At 39.1% G+C, this 23,403-nt stretch overlaps 1 protein-coding gene across 1 annotated transcript; it reads left to right on the plus strand.

Annotated features, from left to right (window-relative positions):
* The first annotated feature begins 9,994 nt into the window (after positions 1-9,994).
* LOC119646948 (zinc finger BED domain-containing protein 4-like) lies at positions 9,995-22,846 on the plus strand. Its single transcript, XM_038047646.1, has 5 exons — positions 9,995-10,287; positions 20,661-22,017; positions 22,137-22,302; positions 22,376-22,557; positions 22,661-22,846. The coding sequence occupies exons 1-5, from the start codon at positions 9,995-9,997 to the stop codon at positions 22,844-22,846; spliced, it is 2,184 nt and encodes a 727-aa protein (XP_037903574.1).
* The last annotated feature ends 557 nt before the right edge of the window (positions 22,847-23,403 follow it).

Genomic DNA, 23,403 nt, shown 5'->3' on the forward strand with positions numbered 1-23,403 from the left:
GGAAGTTCTGTTGGATTCGAGTTGGAGTTCTCTTGGAGTGGAGATTTTTCGGTTATTTAAGTTTGGAACAATAGCTAGATAGGTAGAAAGTTAGTGATAAATTAAATAAAGTATTCAAGAAACCCGAAAAGAGTGTTTGTGTCTTTGTTTCGCTGGAATTTCAGAAACAATTTGGTAAGACCCTACTTAGTTCTTTCCACAGCCTCACTTAACAGCGAGGGATAAAAGAAGCAGGACTCCATCGCTCCCAAGGGATAAGCGCGCCAAGTTGGATACTTGGCTGGACTTGGGTGCGAACCACACTCTATTAGGAGACTTCCCAAACAAGTATATTATTCTCAAGCATTTGGTTGCATAGAATTATGAAATTGCAGATATCGGGTAATTGCTTTCAGAGAATATAAAAATATCAAAAAAATTGCACTGGATAACTCAAAGAACCAAGGCATAAGCATAAGCACTGTTTTTTTTTTGACGGGCAACCTGTCTTCATGATCGTAATATCTTAGGCCCATGTATTTTGTTTTTGTTTTTATTCATTTTGAAAATCATACAAAGTGTTGCAATAAATCATTCGTAGGCATATGGTTGCATATGTTAGTATTATGGATTTGTAGGAAGTTTACATATGCAGATGCTGTGTAATTAATTTCAGAGAACATAAAAACATCACAAAACTGTCCTGGGTAAATTACAAGGCAAGTATCACGATGATGATGATTTTTTATGAGCTATGTAGATATCTTCATGATCGCTATATGATGTTCTCATGTAGCCAAGACATGTATAAAAGGAATTTCTTCTGGAGGTAAGTATCATTTGCAAGGCTGCATTATACAAACATGGTAAGTTTATTTTATTTGATTCAATGCGCTTTCAGAGCAAGAAACTGAGCGCCAACTTTATGTTTGGGTCGCTATTATATACTTTTCTTTTTGACTTTTATGAAACACAAAAAATCTGTCTCCGAAACTAAAAAAAATCTCTGAAGTAAAATTCTATGTGCTTTTAGCGCAAGAAAACTCAACGCCAACTTTATGTACGGGTGGCTAATATTTCTTCCATTTCAATTGTAAATTGGTTTTAAAAAAAAATTCGATGAGCCCTTCCTGCAAGAGAACCGAGCGGCAACTTCAAGTTTGGGTCGCTAGTACACTTTTCTTGATTTGCTTAAGAAAATATTTTACAATAGTTTATAATTTGTTTCCTTAGAATACCATCGAAATCCTGAACTTTGTCAGCGAAACATTACCCCAGACCTATGTGTCAATATCCAGTTTAGAGGTGGGTAAAAAATATCTCATCACCAAATTCAAGCTTGTTAAAACTAAATTTGGACAGCGTTTGACAGTCCATTTTAGTAAAAATAATTTTGTTTCCTTACCCCCGTAACCAGAAGCAGATCGATGAGTTGAACGCCATACAGGAACACTATTTCGTTTTCGAAGGAGTGGATGTGCAGAAACAGAATTATTTCAAAATAACAATTATACAGCTTATGCACTGTAATTTAAAGTAATATTCAAAATGTCACATAATATTGTGAAACAGTTTTATAAAATAAGAGTTTTAAATAACATCACCACACGATTTGTAATGGATTTCATAATCTGTTACGAAATTTATACGTTATATTGTGAAATATAGAGAAAGATATATAAATAAGTGTACACATATTGTTAATTCTAAAGAATATTGAATGATGTATGTGTAAATAAGTATAATAAAATAAATATTTGAACTTTATCAACGAACTTTTTCATTTAAACTTAATCCCATTACCTAAGTCAGCAATGATAATCGCAAAATCTGCATCGGCTAGACAACCGCCTCAAGCCCGCGGCAAAGCCTACGACCTAAAGCCCGCATCATAACCGCCCGCCGTGAACCCCACAAACCCCACTTCAACCAAGGCACTCACCGCAAAGGGCGATGCCCAGGCAAATACATCAAAACAACTTAATAAACCACAAAAAGCACACCAAAAAGATCGATACTCCCTATAAAGGCACACAAACACTCCCCAAAAAGCACTCGGAAAACATCGCTATCTCATATACACACCAAACCCGCTTAATAACCCACAAAAAGCACACCAAAAAGATCGATACCCCATAAAGGCACCAAATAAAACTTCACACTCCCCAAAAACACTTGACAAAGATCGCTATCTCAGAAACACACCAGAACATAACTCGGTATTATCCAAGACACACAGCAAAAGTACTTATCCTAGAAAAAGCAATAGAGCTTAATATCTCCAAGACACAAACCATCCACCCCAAGGCACGACCCCCGACAAAAAGCAACACCCATACCCAAGTCGCAAACCCAAAGGCTCCAAAGGCGCGCCCAAAAGCTCCCAGTGCGAAAGAGACGGAGCGAGCGAGTTACATATACCAACAACACGAATAAACACGCGAAAATATTTCAAGATGTAAAACTATACCTAGACCAAACAAAGGGTCAACATTAACATTCCAAAGTGCAGACATTGCGTCAGCATCTTTTTCATTTGTTTCCGGTAAATCACTTAATCAGCAAAATTGCAGTTTCCATAAATGTGGTGTACATGTAGCTTCCCGCGCCCAGTTGTTCTATATTCGCCACCGACGCGGTAACGCTGCCCGTTAAAGTATCTGTAAAGTTGAATTATAAGTTCTGTTGTGTGTAATAAAGTAAAGTTGAATTATAAGTTTGATTTGAAAGTGATCCTTTTGTGTTTATTTTTTTTAATACTCCCCTCCGCTCAACACCAAAACTAGCGAGATAGCATGAAAGCTTAAAAGCTCTATCATGCTATCTCACTCTAACACGCAGAACCTATTGAGAGAGTATCCCACTTACTACTATCGTAGTCATGAAGTCATCAAATGTAGAGAGGCTGATGTCCTACTGGGGTGTCTACTCCTCCTCCCTATTTTACCTAGAGTCGTGGGCCTTACAGACCGTGTAAGGCAGCCCTTCTGAAAGCAGTCGGGTTCCCGAACTCTTAATATTTTTCAAGATTTCTTCAGATGACGTTTGTGGATCTTCTTGGAATCTCCTTCAACTCTTTTTTAAGTTTTCGAAGGACTTCTTTGAGGTTTTCTTCTTATGTTGTTTGTAGTTTCTTGGAAACTAGATAGGTGTTTAACCTAAACAACAAGATCCCAACTTGAAATTACCTTTTACAATTATAAGTTTTAATGACTGCAAGCCTCCATGGGGCAGCTATCCTGTATGTGACTAAATCGTATACATTATAGATCGTATAGTTCTAAAGCCGTCTCTAGTTGTTCAATTAAAACAATACATCCACTGGAATTTTTCCTGTAATTAAACTTTGCAACTTTTATGATCTTCGCCAAGGGTTTTGTATTTTTTTAAATACCACTGCATCGTTAAATTGCATATAAAAGGCGCTAGTTTATAGCTGCAATGTTAGTCTCACGCCGAAGCTTTAATCGTGAAAAGTTGCGTAATATACGTAAAGCTTAAAAATCGTAGTTTTACGTGTTTGTTGTAATTATACTACAATTGTGCGGGAGTGAAACTTGCGGTGAAGTGCTAGTTTGTACGTGTGTGAGTGGGTGTTTTGCTGCGACAGCCGTCTTCAGAAAGGTGTTTTTGTCCTTTTAAAGTTTTTTTTGTCTTTCTTCTTTTATAACATAAACTATCGAATAAGATTTTTTATTACCAATGTTTTTCGCTTATTTTTAACTTTTTCATGCGCGTCCTTTCGTAGTTGTGAATATTGTGGTGATTTTTATAAAATAGTGAGTGGGTTTTTTTCCTTCCAGGATAGTAAAATCCCGAGGAAAACATTGTGGTTTATTTAAGCGTTTTCTTGTGGGTCCGTTCGTATTTTCAAGTAAGTGAATTTTGTGATGATTTTTAAAAAGCAGGAAAGTAAAAGTTCGAGAGAAATATTCTGCCTTATTTGAGGGTTTTCGTGCGCGTCATTTCGTCGTTGCAGGTAAGTGAATATTGTGTAGACTTCTTAAAAATAATGAAAAGGATTTTCTTATAGGACAGTGTGATATATTTTAGAGTTCGCGTACATTTAATATATAATAATATTACTTTATAGCATATTTGTATTCCCCTTTGTAAAAATGAATCCAGGTGCCGTTATTGATCACCTAAAAAGTGCGCTGTCTTTAGATTGTGAATTGTTTATATCAACCTTACTCATTTTAATTAAGCAGATGCAATCGGAGAAGGTATTGCTTTCTCGGGAGGAGCAATAGCTTCTCCAAAACATTTTAATTTAATTTTCAGCAAAATATGTTTCTTTTTCCGCTGAAGCCTTAAAGAAAGCATACACCTTCCTTATTGATAATAATATATCGATGGGGGAGGATTCTCAAAGTGTCTCGGGTTGTGAACATGAACCTGCCAGCGGGGTCGTCAGTCAAGCAGGAGGTAGTGGACCTACTTTGTATGAGCTTCTGGCTAGGGAGAAAACCTTCTTTAAAAGATTCAATGTTGAAAGTGTGAAGCTGAAATACCGCATAGAAGATTTCAGCAATGCTGGCGAAAAATCAATCGTGGCATTAGAAAAATCATTCGATGGTATCATTAGGCATGTTGTCTCAAATGCAGACGCTGGAAGTAAAGTCAGTTTTAGCATAACACTTCCAAACTCGCCTGAAATAAAACCAATATGGTCTAGTTTGAAGCCTGTCAGTGATTTAAGTGGGAACTATATTCTCGACTTAACATCAAATGTAAACCAATCAAATGTGTTGAGATCATACAAGTGGAAGCCCACATTGTTAGTTTTCCTTTCGGCGGTGGAGATACAAATAGAACCATTGATCCCAGAACGGAAGATGAGATTGTGGTTTTAAGAAGGAAGAGAAGTGTGGTAGATTTTGGTAAAACCAATGATTTTTACTGCCTTCCACTCAGCAAATGTTATGCATGGAAGATGACTCTTGAAAGTTTCAGCCACTTACCTGGAATGAAACTGTTGGATGGATTAGCCAAAAACTTGTGCAAAAAGGCCACAGGATGGATCACTTGATCCTCTCGTCTTTCAATTTTTAACTTCCTTTTTTTCCGTATTCGGTTCTGTTTTTTCGTTCTATTTTCGTTCTATACCTGTGGTACTTTAATTCGTGTCTCGTGTTTTTAATTCGTTTCAAGTTAATTTCCATTGGACCTCCGTCGCGTGTGATCCCCATATATATTGTTTCACGCAGTGCCTACGTCCCTGGAATTCCCCTGAATTAAGTGCAGTGCAATGGTGTTACTTCCTTTACCCTGTATAGATATCATTTATCTATCTTCTTGTCTGATTTTAAGTGTATTGTGCATTTTCAGTTTGTGTTATCACACATTAATTGAGGATTAGCTGTTCTCCTTTTCAGATAAGACTGGTTTTTCTTTTTTCCTCTTTTTGATTATTTGTTTGCTCAATTAACTTATCTCCTCTCTTTTCATGTTCTTTTTCTCATATTTTTCCACTCATCATATTTACTTCTTATATTAAACTGATGTTTTTCATTGGTTTCTCCCAATTCTCTTATATATTTGACTTAATTGTCTTAAATGTTAGGTATCCTTCTCACAGGATAAATTAGCTGTTGTATTTTATCTTTTTATCTTACTACTTCATGTTTCAAGCCTACTGATGAGATCCTGGGGACAGGATCGAAATACGTATCTAGGCGTCCCATTTATTAGTCTCATATTAGGTGCTCGATCTTGTCACTACGTTGAGTGGGCCCTCCATCTAAATTAATTTAGTATTGGCCAATTTTCTCCATACATACTCATCTTGTTGTGTAATGCACGAGCTAGTTAGATTGTTAGTTTAGATTAGATTTTATATCCATTAGTATGGATTAATATTTTTTCATATGCACCTCCTTTTGTGCAGTTTTTGAGGTTTACTTGTATTTTTCCAGGTTTACCTGGTTCTCTAAGAATTTAATCCTTTCTTGTATTGTCCCACATATCTCTTCTCCCTTGTTACACTTGAATGCGGTTCAGTGAGAGTGTGACTTCCACATTATATGGCATATTATTACCTATCTTTTCCCTTATTTACCACCTTCCGAATTCTTTTTGTCTTCTTTTATCCCATAATTACTTAGCAAGATTGAGTATCTCTATACCACCATTACTCTTCTTGCACTTTTGTTTTTGGTTGATTATCACTCTTTTGCTGATAATCTACCATCTTTCTGCTTCTCATCATTATCGTATTAATTATGTCCAAAATAGTTTTTAACTATTCCTTTTCAATGGAATAGTTTCCCTTCCTTTTCATTTGTCTTGTGGGGTTGTCTGTCTGTCTCCAAGTCGGAGTCCGGGAATTTATATATATTTTACCAGGACATAGTTGTATGATGTTTTTTACCCTTACGGTTGATGAGAGCATCTTATTGAGTTTTTAGTTGGGACATGTTCCCCTTGGGGTACTCCAATATAATACCGTGAGTACAACTTCTCCTTTTAGCTTTCTTCATGGCTGTGACCTTCATCATTGTAGCATGATAGATCTTGGTCACATTAGCCATATGTCTGTTTTCAAGTTTTGCTGGGGATCATGGTGAAACTCTCTATAGGTTGTGAGTTTGGATCCTTGGGTGTAAGTTCAGTTCTCTGAACTTTTTAACACTTCCTCCCACTCATAATGGGGAGTAGTAGTCATGAAGCCATCAGATGTAGAGAGGCTGATGTCCTACTGGGGTGTCTACTCCTCCTCCCTATTTTACCTAGAGTCGTGGGCCTTACAGACAGTGTGAGGCAACCCTTCTGAAAGCAGTTGGGTTCCCGAACTCTTAACTTTTTTCAGGATTTCTTCAGGTGATGCTTGTGGATCTTCTTGGAATCTCCTTCAACTCTCTTTTTAAGTTTTCGAAGGTTTTCCTTGAAGTTTTCTTCTTGTTTCGTCTGTAGTTTTTTGAAAACTCTGTTATAGCACCTAAATGTTCTGTTTTTATTAACACTAAGCTGGGGCTCTCTATGATATAACTTGTATCATAGACTAGGAGACTCTGGATGTCTCTTATGCCTATATGTAGTGATCCCATGTCCCACTTGTTATTCCTTTTCTTTTTCTTTTTTCTTTTTCCATATTATTCTCTACACCAGTGGTTCTGATCCACATATTTCTTGCACTTGCTCTAATACATTTCCATCACACCTGATAACGATCTTCGTCTTTACTTCTTATGAGCATTCATATATGGATTTCATTAGTTTTTTTCTTTTCGTTCTCATTAATTTCATACTTTTTCTTCTACAATTCCTTTTTCCCTTAACTGTGTAAACACAGTTGTGTCCATATTGCTCAAAAACCAACTTTTTACTTAATTTCCGCCATTTTCTGTCCTAAACAAACAATCCCCATGTGTTAAAATGCTTTTTCTGCAACCTTTTGCGCATTTTCTTTCTAACTAAAGTTAATGCGTGTTGCAGTTACATGGAGCTTTGTTTTCCTGATATCTTTAGTATATTCGCGGCCACAGGATGGATCACTTGATCCTCTCGTCTCTAATTTTTTCCGTATTCGTTTCTGTTTTTCATTCTAATTCTGTTCTATACCTGTGGTACTTCTAATTCGTGTCTCGTGTTTAATTCATGTCGCTTCAAGTTCAATTCATGTCGTTTCAAGTTTAATTCATGTCATTTCAAGTTATTCCCATTGCACCTCCGTCGCGTGTGATTCCCCTGTTTATTCACACAGTGGCTATGTCCTTGGTTTCCCCTGAATTAAGTGCAGTGCAATTGGTGTGATTTCCTTTAACCTTTATAGTACAGTGCAATTAGTGTTTACTTTAGTCCGACTTAGATATTTCTCATAGATTGGTGTTTCATAATTGATAATTGAGGTTTAGCTGTTTTCTTCCTCAGGTGAGTTTGTCTCTTATTATTCTGTTTTTGCCTTTTATTTGCACAATTATATTGTCCCCTCAGTATTTATAACTCAACTTTTATAATCTTTTCCACTCACTATGATCATTTCACACATAAATTAATGTTTTCATTGGTTCTTCCTCAATTTTGTATCATATACTTGACTTTATTGTCTTAATGGTTAGGTATCCTTTTTACAGGATAAATTAGCTTTTTATTTATCTATTCTTATCTTATCTTATATAATTTTTACATATTGTTTCAAGCCTACTGATGAGATCCTGGGGACAGGATCGAAATACGTATCTAGGCATCCCATTTATTAGTTTCATATTAGGTGCTCGATCTTGTCACTACGTTGAGTGGGCCCTCCATCTAAATTAAATTAATTAGTATTGGCCAATTTTCTCCATACATACTCACCTTGTTGTGTAGTGCACGAGCTAGTTAGATTGATAGTTTAGATTAGAATTTATATCCATTAGTATGGATTAATACTCTTTTCATGTGCAGCTTTTTTAGGTTTACTTGTATTTTTTCCAGCTTTATCTGGTTCTCTAATATTTAAAGTTTTCCTTGTATTGTCCCACATATTTCCCTTTAACCTGTATCTACTTATGACTTCTTAAATCTCCTTTCCCTTTTTACACTTGATTGCGGTTCAGTGAGAGCGTGACTGCCACATTGTATGGCATAAATTATTACCTATCTTTTCCCTTAATTACCACCTTTCGAATTTTTTGTCTTTTTTATCCCATATGTATTTAGCAAGATTGAGTATTCTCTACCACCATTACTCTTCTTGCATTTTTGAGTTTTTGGCTGATCACTCTTTTGTTGATAATCTGCCATCTTTCTGCTCTTCATCATAATCGTATTAATTATGTCCGAAGTAGTTTTTAACTATTCCTTTTCAATGGCATAGTTTCCCTTTTCTTTTTCATTGGTCTTGTGGGGTTGTCTGTCTGGCTCCAAGTCCTCAATGAATCTCTACATATGGGTACCTTCTATCATCATCAGATACAGTGTAGGTATGCTCCTATAATTCGGCGTATAACGTTTAATACTCAACTATGGGACAACCCAAAATCCAAAATATTCTGTGATAAACTCACATCCTCTCCCTGTACTTCAACAAAAACTGGAAGAACAACAGAGAAAATGAGTCTCAGCCCAAAGATTATTAAATTTTCCTTATTCAATTTTGAATAATTTTCCTTCTGTTACATACAGTCACTCAAAGTGAAAATGATCCACCCATTAAAAATGACTTTAGTCGAGTTACATTAAAGTATAGTCAATACAAATGAATTTATTTCAACGTAATAATAATTCTTGATATGTTAGTAATTAGTGTATTTTCTTTGCAGTTACTTGTTAATATTTGTCATTGGTCCGAATATGGGGTCAAAGTGAAAATGATCCAGGCAACTTATTCCAATGAACTTGGTACTAAACTTTTGTGATGTACTGTTAAAATGCGTAGCTGTGCAACTGTGCAGTTGACTATAGCCCTTCGCTGAGTGCAGTCATCGGTTACATTTCTATTTCGTCAAGTTTTTCTATTGAAATGGGTCGACACACGACGTACGAAGAGGAGGAGGTAGTGATCCATCATTTTATGCTTGGAAAAACTAAAAGAGCGATAGCGAATATTGTTAATAAAAGTCCTTCAACTGTACAACATATAATTGAGCGATTTAGAGAAAATCGTATCGGTAATAAAGTTCGTATAAGTCCTAAAAAGGCTTTTTCCGAGCATGACGAACGATGGATTTTAAATTTGGTTCGAGACAATCCTAAAATAAGTGCACCAAAAATACGTGTAGAAGTTGAAAAGCATTTAGGTATCAAGGTCTGCGACGAAACAATCCGAATCGTTTTGAGAATTCATGGATTTAACAACAGAGTCCCTCGAATAAAGCCGTTAATTAGTCCAAAAAATAAGCAACGCCGGCTAGAATTTGCAAATCGTTACTATTCACACGGTCCAGAATTCTGGAACAACGTTATCTTTGCAGATGAGAGCAAATTTAATGTTTTTGGATCCGACGGAAAAGTTCGAGTATGGAGAAAGAAGAATGAAGAGTTAAATTTGAAAAATTTACAAGCGAGCGTAAAACATGGGGGCGGTTCAGTAATGGTTTGGGGTTGCATGGCAGCCAATGCGGTCGGGAATATTTATGTCATAGACGGCAATATGGACAAATTTATGTACCTTCAAATTCTAAAGGACAATTTACGTGCCAGTGCCAGAAATTTGGGTCTTGAAGGGAATTTCCAGTTTTACCAAGATAACGACCCCAAACACAAATCGTTTCTCATTCGCGAATGGATGCTCTACAATTGTCCTAAGGTTATCGAAACTCCACCACAATCACCAGATCTGAATGTTCTCGAGCATTTGTGGGACTTTCTAGACGATCGAATCAGGCAACATAGAATATCTAGCCGAAATCACTTAAAGCAGGTTATTTTGGAGGAATGGGCAAAAATTCCATCAGAATTCACAAAAAAACTTGTTGAGTCAATGCCAAGAAGACTGTCAGCTGTTAGGGTGGCTAAAGGGCTTCATACTAAATATTAATTAGCTAAAAAAAATTTTGAATTTACTTTGTTTTTGCCTTTTTTATTTTAATGGATCATTTTCACTTTGACTAGGCTTATGTTATTACATTTATAAATGAAATAATTTTTTTATTTTTTACAAACTTAAAAGTAAACGAGTTCTTCTTAAGCAACATTTTTTTATTTATAGTAGTTCATGATTTACTTATTTTCAATCAGTACAACACATTTTAACTGCTTTATACCGGGTGGATCATTTTGACTTTGAGTCACTGTAAATACTGATAATATAGCAAACTACCCTAAAAAATAAACTAGGCCCGATGCCTCGCCTTCTCCCATCATTGCTCTATCTATAATTTTTTCAGCAAATTGCGACACACACCTCTTTAGGAACGCTTGATGAGGTCCTTGAAGGACTAGTTAAGCGTATACAGTATTCCGCTAGGAAAGGAACGCTGTACTGGGAAATTAAGGTTTAAAACCTTCTCCAGCCTACCCCAACAACAGCCTACACGGCAAAAATTGCAAATTATTATTTGCCTCTCGATTACCACAAACACCAGAGCAACCATACACAAGTCGTGATCACCCTCCTCTACCCCCGCCATCGACACTCATGACTTGATAACACACTATTTTCATCTAATCTCAAACTTGTCCATACTCCAAACAAAATATATTATATATAGAACAGAAAAAACCCCATACAGCATAACCCAAAGATGGCAATTTGCTCATAAAAAGCTCCTAACCTCCCATTATCAATAACCCTTTGCTTATACAGCAACCTCTCATCAAAACACATAAAACCTCAGCTAATTCACTGACCAGCGAGTGCGGCCATGAAACGAAGCCCAGTATAGATTGGGAAAAGTCGCCCCCAAACCTATAAAAAAAAACATTGTTTTGTATTAACTAGCAGCCAAGCAATAGGTCCCAATAGAGACCAAAGCATAGCCTTCACGGCAGCATGCAAATTCAGACGGTAGCCGGAACACAGTTGGAAGCCCTGGTGGACTGGGTATAATCCTAAACGGATTCAAAACCAACTATGAAGCTTGATCACAAGCTCACATGGGAGGGAAGAAGGCCGCCCGAGGTGAAAGCACCGAAAGATCCGACCAAACCACCAAAAAGTTCTTTTTTATGTGAAAAACAAATATATGAAATGAAATGCATTCAGGATTAATGTCTTACAATCTAGGAGGATGCAATATGAAAGGTTTAAATGCAATCAAGTGTCATGTAAAGCGAATGCATCCATAACAGTACTTCTACAGCAGCAGCAGGCAACAGTTAATCATTAATGTTTGATTACGGCATGTATGCAACCTTCTTAATATGCAAATTGTCTTGTTTTGTCTTGCCAATCAGAAATAATCTACATCATCATCATTATGTATTGTAGCATCATGAAAATCTGCAATATAAGAAGAGTACAAAAGACTCTACAATAATTCCCATTCTATTGTGTCTACATAATCTTCTACGATCAGCTACCATCTTCTTATATACGGACATATCATTCTTATATATCGAAATGAATATCATTAAAGAAATACGGCAATTTGAAATTGTCAATTATGAAATTCCCATAAGAGTTCCCAATAAGAATTGATCGCGCTACTGTATAAAATTGAATTGTTTCCATTGATCATTCGTCGGCGTCATATTTAAAATCAACATCAAGGATCAGTTGGAATACATAAAGAAAATGTCTAGGATATGATGTATATACTTCCGATTAGAAATTTCAGAATCCCATCTGTAATCGCGTATATGCAATGGGAATATCGAATACAGAAATGCTGCAATACGAAAATACAACAATATTACTTATGTACATACTCGCCACATGTGTAGAAATAAATATATTTCCTATAGAACAGCTATCAACATCTACATATATTCGCTTCCAATCATAGTCTGCATCACACTCTTATAATAGTGCATACTTGTACGTACATACGAATGCCATAAGTTTTTCCAATATGTACACACATATTTCACAAAAATCTAGCATACGGAAACGTGCAAAAGAGTCTAGCTGTAAGGGGAAATGTTGTCATCATCATCATTCATTAATACATACTGTACACGTAAATTTCGGGAATGAAAGATAACAAACACACACATATATTTCGGAAAAACGGCAAGAAATACATTTGATTATTTCCAATCATCAAATCAAGTATAGAGCAGCGTGCGCAATATATAAAGTGCACAACTAGTCACCATTTCAATCTACATAAGATAAAACCAACGTACTTACTATTACACATCATACACACACACAAAATGGCCGCCGACACTTCTTACTACACTAAGTATCAGCAGAATCAATGAAATTCTTCTTGCTAATGCAATTGGAATTGCAATAAAAACGTGTAAATATGGCACAGTGTCGGCTATATATGAAAAATGTAAAATTGTCGAAAATTTCGGCTATTTCATATAATTAACTTGTCCAAGAATGTCTTCGCCCCCTACGCAAACAACCGTTGTGAAGCATTACCGCGCCGCGCCCTAATAAATGGTCACTAGGCAATTGCAACGGTGCGCCCCGAAGCAGCGTCGTGTCCGTTTTGTGGATTAACGGGGAACGGAGTTCCGGGATCCGTCGCCGAAATCCCCTAGGTTTCGTCTGGGGGCGGAGTGATGTGGCGCGGCATTATCTGCAGCATTCGAAATTTATTGCGGACGGGTAGATGGCGCGGAACTCTCCACTCACTCATTTTAGAACTCACCAAGGGAGTGGAGAATTAGCGGTGAGAAAATGCCGTTGGTTGGGACAGTAAGGACCGCATGGAAATAAGTCGGTCTCTTCTGTCTCCAACCGCGGCGGTGAACACACCTAGACAAAGTTAAAGTCTTATTCTCGGGAATTTCGAGCCAATCAAATAAAACGACTAAACGAACTAAAAAGACTACATTATTATTATATTACTAAACCTAATAAGTTTTTATATTGTAAATATTCGCAACCATCTAATAAAATTTTGAAACAACTGTTAAACGCCTACTTCGTACCTTAAAAGAGTTGAGATATATCCTTCATGTTAACATGACTGACCATAAGCTCCCATTTTGGGGAGCCAACATATATGTTTGGTTTTACAAGTTTCCCCTTTTGCATTGAGGGAAACCAACATAATTGTAGGTACCTTACGTCACAAAATTGAACAGGTTAGTGCGCAATCAGGTAGGGCGGAGTGATAAGAATGTTAGATGTAGATATTCATATATAGGAAATACTGTCTCTAGTTTTACATTGAGAAAAGCCTACTGATGAGTCCATTGGGAATGGACGAAATACGTATACAAGCGACCCCAATAGGTTCTCCATACCCCAACTTAGGAGTGAAGTCTTCAGAGGTCCCCAAGCATCTCCCCTGTTCCCAATGATGCGCTGACCGACATTTACCAAACACACTTCCTCCAAAAATGTTAGCATTAGGATAAATATTATAGTATAGAGTAGTTCAAGGGCGGGACATATGGATTATGTCACAAGCCAGTAGTTTTATCCCAAAATAAGAATTCAGGTTAGGTATATTAGAATATTTTTTAGGCTAACTCACAGAATACACATCCCAAGCAATTTAGGGATGTCCTCAGGCTGCATAGGTATACTGGTTTGCAGCCTGCATTGTTTTCGACCTGTGGTGAGCTGAACCACACTCAAATGGCAACTCAGAGTTCCCCATGACTGTCTCGCTGAGAGATCGGTATTCGTCACCCAGCCAAAGGTTTGCCGGAGGTAGGTACTGGCTGATCCGACGAATACAAGGATGCCCATTTGGAGCGACCAGCCCCTCACTGGCTTTAAAGTATAAAGCACATAAGGAGAGTCTTGCTCAAGCGGGAGCATTCTCATTTCATTTTCATACTACTACTTTTCTTCTCACCTTTGTTTCTGATCTGATAGATTGGTATTTGTCATCTGACGAATACAAGGATGCCGTCTTGGAACGACCTGCCCTCCCTGCACTTTGGAGTACAAAGTACATCAGGGAAGGTCTTGCTCCATCAGTAGCATTCTCATTTCATACTCTCACTATACTCCTTTTCTTCTCTCTTACCTCTGTTTTGATCTTGAAGTAAGAGGTCGGAGGAGATGGAGCTGCCTTAAGTGAAATGTAGCTGCACCTCCATATTGGACGCTCATACTACATATATCCAAATGAGAGGGGTAGCTGCTTCCATACGAGTAGTTAGTCTCAGCCACCTATATGCACATCTGGTAGTAATATGGAAAACCAGATACGCATTAAAGATTACTACACCAGCCTTACGGCAGATAGTGATGAGCACAAAGTGAGCAACAAATGATAGGATGAGCTTGTAGCTAGAACACAACAGAAAAGTGCTTGCTTGACGACAAGGACCCGGTACCGATAGGAGCGGGACCATGTAATAGAGTAACAGCTGTTGGAATTTCGTGGATATCTCAGAACGAGAATACTTAATAAGAGAATGGTTGTTTGAGCGATTTCCCACAAGCAATCGATCGCATAAGTCCGCATCAACAGCGTCAGCAATCATCGGCAGTGATTGCTGCAAGGTCAGCATGCGTTGCTGACTGATCAAGTATCACAACAAACAACAGCAACCTTGTCCATGTGCTAATGCACAATATGCACATGTGCTAATGTGCAACATGCAAGCGATTCCGTGTTCCGGCTTGCTACTGAGCGATGTCGTCACCAGCACCATAGCATATGGGAATATTCTGACGACATCGCCCAACGGTTGACTGTTGTGTATACAGTTCTTTATTTGGCCGGACCTTACAAACAAAGCTGAGTTCCGGGTTGCTGCGAATGGACTTGGCGTTGTTTAGGATCTGCGGGATCCTAAGTCCCCATCCACTTGATGGTGGACCGGACTAAATGAGGAGCAACTTACTCCCTCGTTTTTTAGTCCATGGATCCCTAGTTTGGAGCGTAGCACCCCAAGCATTAAGAATCGAAAAAATCAAAAATGACAACCTAGCTTTAGTCTAGCTTAGACTACAACGACTGGCGTTTTAAGTCCAATATAACTCGCAACCTTGTCATGTTTTTGCGATTATGAAAGGGAGCGTCTTTCCACCTGTTGGCACCTTCGGTCACGCTGCTCCCAGGGCAGAGGTGAGGCAGCGTCTGATGAGTTGCCTCTGCCCTGGACGAAACCGTCAGTCAAATTTTTGATTTTTTCGGACTTGGCGTATTTAAACTGCAGCGAGGCGGAAATGATTGGGAGTCGTGTTTTTTATCGGATAAGAAGTATTATTGACGGTGGAGTCTTTTTCATCGAATTGAAGCATTTTTAACGGAGAAGTCTATTTATTGAAAGTTGTTTGGAGTACTGTTGCAGAGTTGTTCGTTGAACTAAGCGTAGATGTAATTAAAGTTAAATATTCATTCATTGGTAAGAAAGAAACTTTGTCTCTACAATTAATTATCTCCACAGCAGTATTCGCCGGAGCAGTAACTATATAAAAGGAACTCCGCCATGCTATTAACATAGTATGCTGGTCCCAAGCCCAGGTAAAGGAGGAGGGTTTGAGGCAACGTACTCTATACTATCCTCAGTAAAACAAAAATAAAATGCTGAGATCAGGGAAAGAGATAAATAGAGTTTAGTTGGAGTTATTCCACTATGCTAAATCCTACCTGATCTCTCTTGGTGACAGGCCCCGCGACAGGTCGACCAAGAAAATGCATAGAATGTCGTTACAAACATGATGATCGGATTAAGTCACAGGCCTCGGAGAAATGCTAGGGCGTCCACCTCAGTCGACGCGGCAGGACGGGCCCCGGTCCTGTCGAGAAATGGGCAAGGGTTCTTGACGCATGGACGGCGTCAGGACGTAAGCAAGTTAGTCCGCACACAACGAACAAAACAAATACGTGTCTGCACGCTAAATGTTGGTACCCTAACTGGAAAGACCGAGGAACTCGCAAGAGCCCTTCGGAAAAGGTGCATTGACATCTGCGCACTGCAAGAAACCCGATGGTCTGGTTCCAAAAGCTGCGACATTGAACGCGAACGCGGTAAAAATGGCTACAAACTTCTCTATTTTGGTAACCCACACACTCAATATGGTGTGGGCATTGCCATCTCAGAGGGTTTCCGTGATGCCATTAAAGAAGTCGAACGATTTGATGATCGGCTGATGAAGCTCACCATTATATCAGCTGATCGCACTATTCACTTCTTCACCGCGTATGCACCACAGACAGGCCGACCTGATGCCGAGAAAAATGCCTTCTGGCAACTTCTCGATGAAAAGACTTGTCACGTGCCTGCTGACGATTACATAATCATTGCCGGCGACCTTAACGGTCATGTGGGTGAAAAGGCAGACGGTAACAGGTGCCATGGGGGAAAGGGGTTCGGAGCGCGCAACGAAGGTGGCGAGCGTATAATCGATTTTGCGGACACCCATGACCTTGTACTTATGAATACATGGTTCATCAAACGATTGTCTCATCTTCCCACATTTTATAGTGGGAACAATAAAACGCAAATCGACTATATTCTCATAAGACGTCAACATTTTACCACTGTCACTGATTGCAAAGTCGTTCCCTATGAGACCATCGCACCTCAACATCGGCCGTTGATTGCTGTCCTGCGAATTAAGCCACCGATAAAACGGCGTGAGGAACGCACTGGCCCGCCGCGCATTAAATGGTGGCGATTTGGTGAGAAGAACGAAGAAGCGGTCTCACTCATGCGATTGCCAACCATTACGAATGTGGAAGAATCATGGAACCAAATGAAAGACACGATCCACAAAGCGGCCTCTGCAACCCTCGGGGTCACCAAGCCGGGTAAGCGGTACATCAACCGAGATACTTGGCTTTGGAATGATGATGTTGAAATGAAGGTCCGTGAAAAGAAACGCCTCTACCACAAATTTCTCGACGATAAAACGCCTGCTAATTGGCAAATTTATAAGAATGCCAACCGGGAAGCAAAGAAAGCGGTCGCTGTCACCCGAGCGAACCATTTCAAAAATCTTTACGATAAACTGGACACTCGGGATGGCGAGAGAGATCTGTACCGACTTGCTAAAAGCCGTGATAAACGCACACAGGATATCGAACACTTCTGTTGTGTTAATGACAAGAACGGTACTTTGCTTACTGATCGTCGAGCCGCGACGGATAGATGGCGAGAATACTTCGAGCAGATTTCAACTGAAGAATTTGCTCATCCTCCACTTCCACAATCATTGCCGACATTTGGAGCAGTTCCACCAGTCAGCGCAACTGAAGTCGAGGAGGCAATAAAACAAATGAAATCGGGGAAAGCAACAGGACCTGACGACATCGCATCTGAGCTCTGGAAAGCAAAGAGCTGGGACCCAACACCGTGGCTGAGTGAATTCTTTAACCGGGTTATTCAGGAAGGAAGAACACCATCTGACTGGCAAGAAAGTACCACTGTTCCAATATGGAAAAAGAAAGGTAGTCCAGCAGAATGTTCAAATTACCGTCCGATCCGGTTACTTTCCCATACCATGAAGATTTTTGAACGCATTCTTGACAACCGTATTCGCGAAATCGTTGAAATAACCGTGAATCAAGCTGGATTTGTCAAGAACTGCGGAACTACTGACGCAATACACGCTGCGCGGTTACTCATGGAGAAACACCGTGAGAAGCATCGCCCTCTTTACATTGCCTTTCTGGATCTAGAGAAAGCGTTTGACCGTGTACCACACGAACTCATCTGGTATGCTTTACGACAACACTTCGTGCCAGAAGAACTCGTGCGCTGGGTTCAATTGCTCTACCACGATCCGAAAAGTAAAGTTCGAAGTATGGCGGGTGTATCAAAACCGCTTCGTGTCTCTGTTGGAGTTCATCAAGGAAGTGCCCTCTCACCACTCCTCTTTGTCCTTGTTATGGACACCGTCACACGGGATATCCAACGTCCAGCGCCCTACACACTGCTTTATGCAGATGATGTTTTCCTAGCATCTGATAGCAAAAATGATCTCGAGCAACTTGTTCAAAAATGGAATGATCGCCTCATGCAACACGGTCTCAGATTGAATTTAAACAAAACTGAATTTTTGACGACCGATCCCCATGAAACAGGCACAATCACTGTCAGCGGCAGTGATCTGCCCAGATCTGAGCGATTTAAATACCTCGGGTCAACGCTATCAGCCAATGGAGAGCTGCGTTATGAAATTGCTTCACGCATTAACGCAACCTGGATGAAGTGGCGTTCCACAACTGGTGTCCTTTGTGATCGACGTATCAACGAACGTCTCAAATCTAAAATTTACCGCAATGTTGTCCGTCCAGTCGCTCTCTATGGTTCTGAGTGTTGGCCGACCATAAAAGACAATGAACGGCGTCTCGCGGTAATGGAGACGAAGATGCTACGTTGGACTAGTGGCGTCACACGTTTAGATCACATCCGAAACGAGGATATCCGCGATCGTTATGGGGTTGCACCGATCGTGGAAAAGTTGCGAGAGAGGCGTCTTCGATGGTATGGTCACGCAATTCGTGCAAACGAGAATTCACTTGCAAAGATTGGTCTGAACATCGAAGTCGATGGTAAACGACCAAAAGGCAGACCTAAGCAACGGTGGCTTGATACGCTGGATGGGGATTTGAAAGCCTCGAGATTGCACCCAGATCAGGCATTTGATAGAGCCAAATGGCGAAGCCGATCACGACGAGCCGACCCCGCTTGTGAACGGGACAAAGGCTGAAGAAAAAGAAAAGAAGAAGAAGTAACTATATAAAAGGGCCAGGACTCCGTCGCTCCCAAGGGATAAGCACGCCAAGTTAAATACTTGGCTAGAATTGGGTGCGATCTGTGCTCTATCAGGAGACTTCTCAAACAATGGTCACAGGCGGATAGTCGCGGGTCAAGCCAGCTTGCAATGTAGAATGCAAGTTGTCGCCCATCCAAGCCTAAAAGGAGCATTCTCACTTTACTCTGTCATTCTACTCCTTCACCACATTTCACACTACTTTTTCTCCTCTTCTGTGATCTTGAAGTAAGAGGTTGGAGGACATCGGGCTGCCTTCAGTGAAATGTAGCTGCGCCTCCATATTGGACTCTCATACTATATCCGAATGAGAAGGCCAGCTACTCCCATATGAGTAGTCTCAGTCACCTACGGTGCTATTACACTCAACAATATGAATATCTGGTAGTAATATGGAAAACTAGATATCACAAAAGAATAGATCCCATTTCACTTTAATATTAAAGACTGCTACACCAGCCTTACGGTAGTGCTGCGACATCAATATCGATGTTTTTTACATCGATTTTTTGATTCAGATGTTTATCACGTATCGATATTTTTGGTTCGATTTTTTAACTCAATACTCCTGGCAATATTCAATTATAATAAGTTGAGTTTGTGTGCGCTTGCGGCTTGCCCTCACATGTCCATGTACAACACGACGTCGTCCGTCCATCAACGACAAAGTAAGAACAACGATCGGAGTTCGGCAGCCAAGTACGGCACGCGCTTGCTGTTGCTTTTCTATGATACGGTTGCTACTTGAGTGACAGGGATAGTTATAGTGAGTTGAAGTTGTGCTTCTTTTTTGCCTTCATCGTGTTTCATGTGTATCGTGTCGTCTTCTCTTTATTATTAATTCGTCGTCGGATGTCGGGTTAAGTCTAAGTTCAAGTTTGTCTGTCGTAGGGAATTCATTTTAATTATATCGGTCGTGTTGTAGTTTCGATGCGAAAAATTTTGGGAAAAATCGACTGTTGTGTCGAGCAATTAAAATGTATTCTTACTGGTGATTTTATTGAAACAATAGGAAGTCACTTGTAGAGTTGTAACTGTGAAATTCGGTAGAAAATCAGTGCTAAAATTGACACTTTTTCATTTTTCTTCGAGTTGATTGTGTTAGAGTTGAACTATCAAATCGCGTTTTAGACTCTGTTGTGCTGTAATGTCGCCCAAAAATTAACTATCCCGGTTCGAATTTTTCAGCCGAAATAAAATCAAATTAGCCCTGCATATTGACTTTTCGACAAACGGCGCCAGTTGCAAAATCTCACGGTAAGTGGAAAATTTCGTAAAGCCTTGTATGAGAAACCAGTAAGGACGTTATTTATACCCAGTTTTTACCCAATTTGTTCAATTTCCAATTATATTCTATTGTTCGGATAGCTTCTTTGAAAGTAACTTTAAATTAATGTGGAATATTCTGTACTCTTGGTGATGATTTTGATTCTTAATTTTCTTGCAGGCATTCCTATAGATTCATTCTTAGCTTCATTATGGCTCTTGCGCCTAAAAGCGAAGTGTGGAAGTTTTATGTAAGAATAAACGACAAAATAGCAAAATGCAATGTTTGCATAAATAATATAAAAACAAGCGGAAATACCACCAATTTAAGATGCCATATAAAAACAAAACATAAAAACATTTTCGAAGAACACTTTAATCGCTCAAATCAAAATAACACACGAGTAGCTTCAAGTTTAGAAACACCAAGTGAAGCAGCAATTGAAATTGGAAATAAATCCACGAGTTCGACTTCCACATCCCTAACCGCTTCTTCCTCAAGAGCAAGCACGTTAAGCCCAAGTCCTTCGATTGCCAGTACCAGCTCGGGGTCCACGTGTATTTCTGTTAGTAATTATAAGCAGTATGGTTCCCTAAACCAAAGCTTCGCCAACATCAGTTCGTTTCGAGAAGGAGGAAATAAAAACTCCAAAATAACTGATGGGATTCTGTTTATGATTTGTCGCGATAGCGAACCAATATCGGTCGTCGAAAATGAGGGCTTCCAATATCTTATGAAATTAGTTGCTCCCTTATATAAAATTCCATCGAGAAGGACTTTCGACGAATTACTCGATAAGAAATACGAATTTGTTTCCAATATGTTAAAAGAAAAATTGTCAGGTATACAATACATTTGCTTGACAACCGATGTGTGGACAGAAACACATCAAACAAGAAGTTTTCTAGGAGTAACAGCCCATTATGTTTCAAATGATACTGACGACCTAAAACTTCAGGGTGTCACACTAGGGGTTTATGAATTAGAAGAAAGGCACACAGGAGAAAATTTAGCACAAAAACTGAAGGAAATATGCACCAAGTGGAACATCAAAGATGATGTCGTTATTGCTGTCGTTACTGATGGAGGGAGTAATATGATTAAGGCTGTAGAATTGGCTTTCGACAAGAAAAGGCACACCTATTGCTTTGCCCACCTACTAAATCTTCTGGCTCAAAAGTCCATTGAATCTCTCCCTCAGCTAAAAAGTTTACTGGAACAAGTGAAGACTATAGTCAGCTGGTTTAGAAGCAGTGTAATTGGAAGCGATGAGCTTAGAAAGAGGACTGTCAATTCTACTGAAAAGACTTTAATTCAATCGGTTTCCACAAGATGGAATTCCACGTATTATATGGTGGAACGTTTTCGGGAAATCGTAAGCAGTATTATAAACTTTAATACAACAGCTCCACCAATGATAACAGCGAAGGATGTAGTATTCCTTCAGGATTTTGTATTACTTTTTAAGCCAATCGAAGTTGCTACTAAAGAAGCATGTGGTGAGAAATTCGTTACGTCGAGTATGATCATTCCGATCGTACGCCTTTTAAGAAAAAAATATCTGAAGCTTCAATCACAACGGACCTAGCAAAATCCCTGAAGAATAACATCTTTGCGGAATGGAATAAACGATTTCTTAACATTGAACACAACCAGCTTTTTGCAACAGCAACAATATTAGATCCTCGCTTCAAAAATTTGCATTTCGACGATAAAGCGGCATTAGGCAGTGTTATACGGAAGCTATCAAATGAATTGAGAAAAGAATTAATCGAGTCAGAATCCGATAGCGATGCACCTTCTCATTCTTCTGGGTCCAAAGGTAAATTCCTTTTTATATTGACATCAGACCAGTAGCTTCTGAAATTAAATATTATCCCAGAAAATGAATACAGCTTATGGGACGATCATCATAAAATGGTTCAGGAAGCTTGGAAATCTCGAAAAAAAATCCAGAATAGTCGAGGAACTAGATACACCGAATTCGATACCAGCCGAATTTTCAGTTTATTTGAAACAGCCTGTAGTACGACTTAAAGACTCTCCGTTCGAGGTATGGACTGAAATCGTTCACAAGGTAAGATAGCTAAAAAAAAATTTATATGTGTATACAGCATATTTACAATCTAACAAATAATAGCTGTGAAATGCATTTTATTCGGTTCATCTTCTTTCTACAGGACTCATCGTTACTGAAAATGGTCAAAAAATATTTATGCGTTATGGCAACATCTGTTCCGTCTGAACGCGTTTTTTCAGCGAGTGGAAATATTGCAAACTGCAAGAGAAGCTGCCTCTTGGGAGAAAAACTACATAAGCTACTTTTCCTCAAAAGTGTAGATAAAACATTTTGGGGTCATAATTGATTTCGATAGTGCCCGGGTTTCGTTTCAATACTTTTATAATAAAAAAATGAAATAAAGGTTTTCTTTCTATTCGAGATACATTGTTATTTGTTTCCTTATTTAGATCTTGCTTTCTTTGCATTGATAAATTGAAAGAAATATCGATGTTTGCTAAAATCGATGTTTTTATCGGCATCGAAACATTCTAATTCAAACATCGATATTTAATGATATCGATATTTTTTGTCGATGTCGCAGCACTAAGTCTTTGTATATTTAGATGACTTGCTGCTTATTACAGAGACCTTCGACCAGCACCTGCCGCTCTTAAGCGAAGTGGCTCTATGTATGAGACGCGCTGGCTTGACGTTGAACATCTGGAAGAGCAAGTTTGTCATGGAGGAAGTTCGATACTTGGGGCACATAATCGGTAACGGGACGATTTGTACCGATCCCGACAAGGTACACGCCATCAAAGATTTTCCGCGGCCGAAAACCGTCAGGCAACTGCGGCGGTTTCTTGGGATGTGTGGGTGGTATCAGCGATTTGTGCCAAATTACGCTTCGCTGACTGCACC

This window comes from Hermetia illucens, chromosome 1 (genome assembly GCF_905115235.1).
Source record: "Hermetia illucens chromosome 1, iHerIll2.2.curated.20191125, whole genome shotgun sequence".
NCBI lineage: Eukaryota > Metazoa > Arthropoda > Insecta > Diptera > Stratiomyidae > Hermetia > Hermetia illucens.

Bases quoted from the DNA above. Each gene is read 5' to 3' on its own strand.
- LOC119646948 (XM_038047646.1), top strand. From the start codon at position 9,995: ATGGTTTGGGGTTGCATGGCAGCCAATGCGGTCGGGAATATTTATGTC. The intron at 22,303-22,375 runs GTAAATTCCTTT...AAATGAATACAG, and splicing joins TCATTCTTCTGGGTCCAAAG to CTTATGGGACGATCATCATA. The intron at 22,558-22,660 runs GTAAGATAGCTA...TTCTTTCTACAG, and splicing joins GGACTGAAATCGTTCACAAG to GACTCATCGTTACTGAAAAT.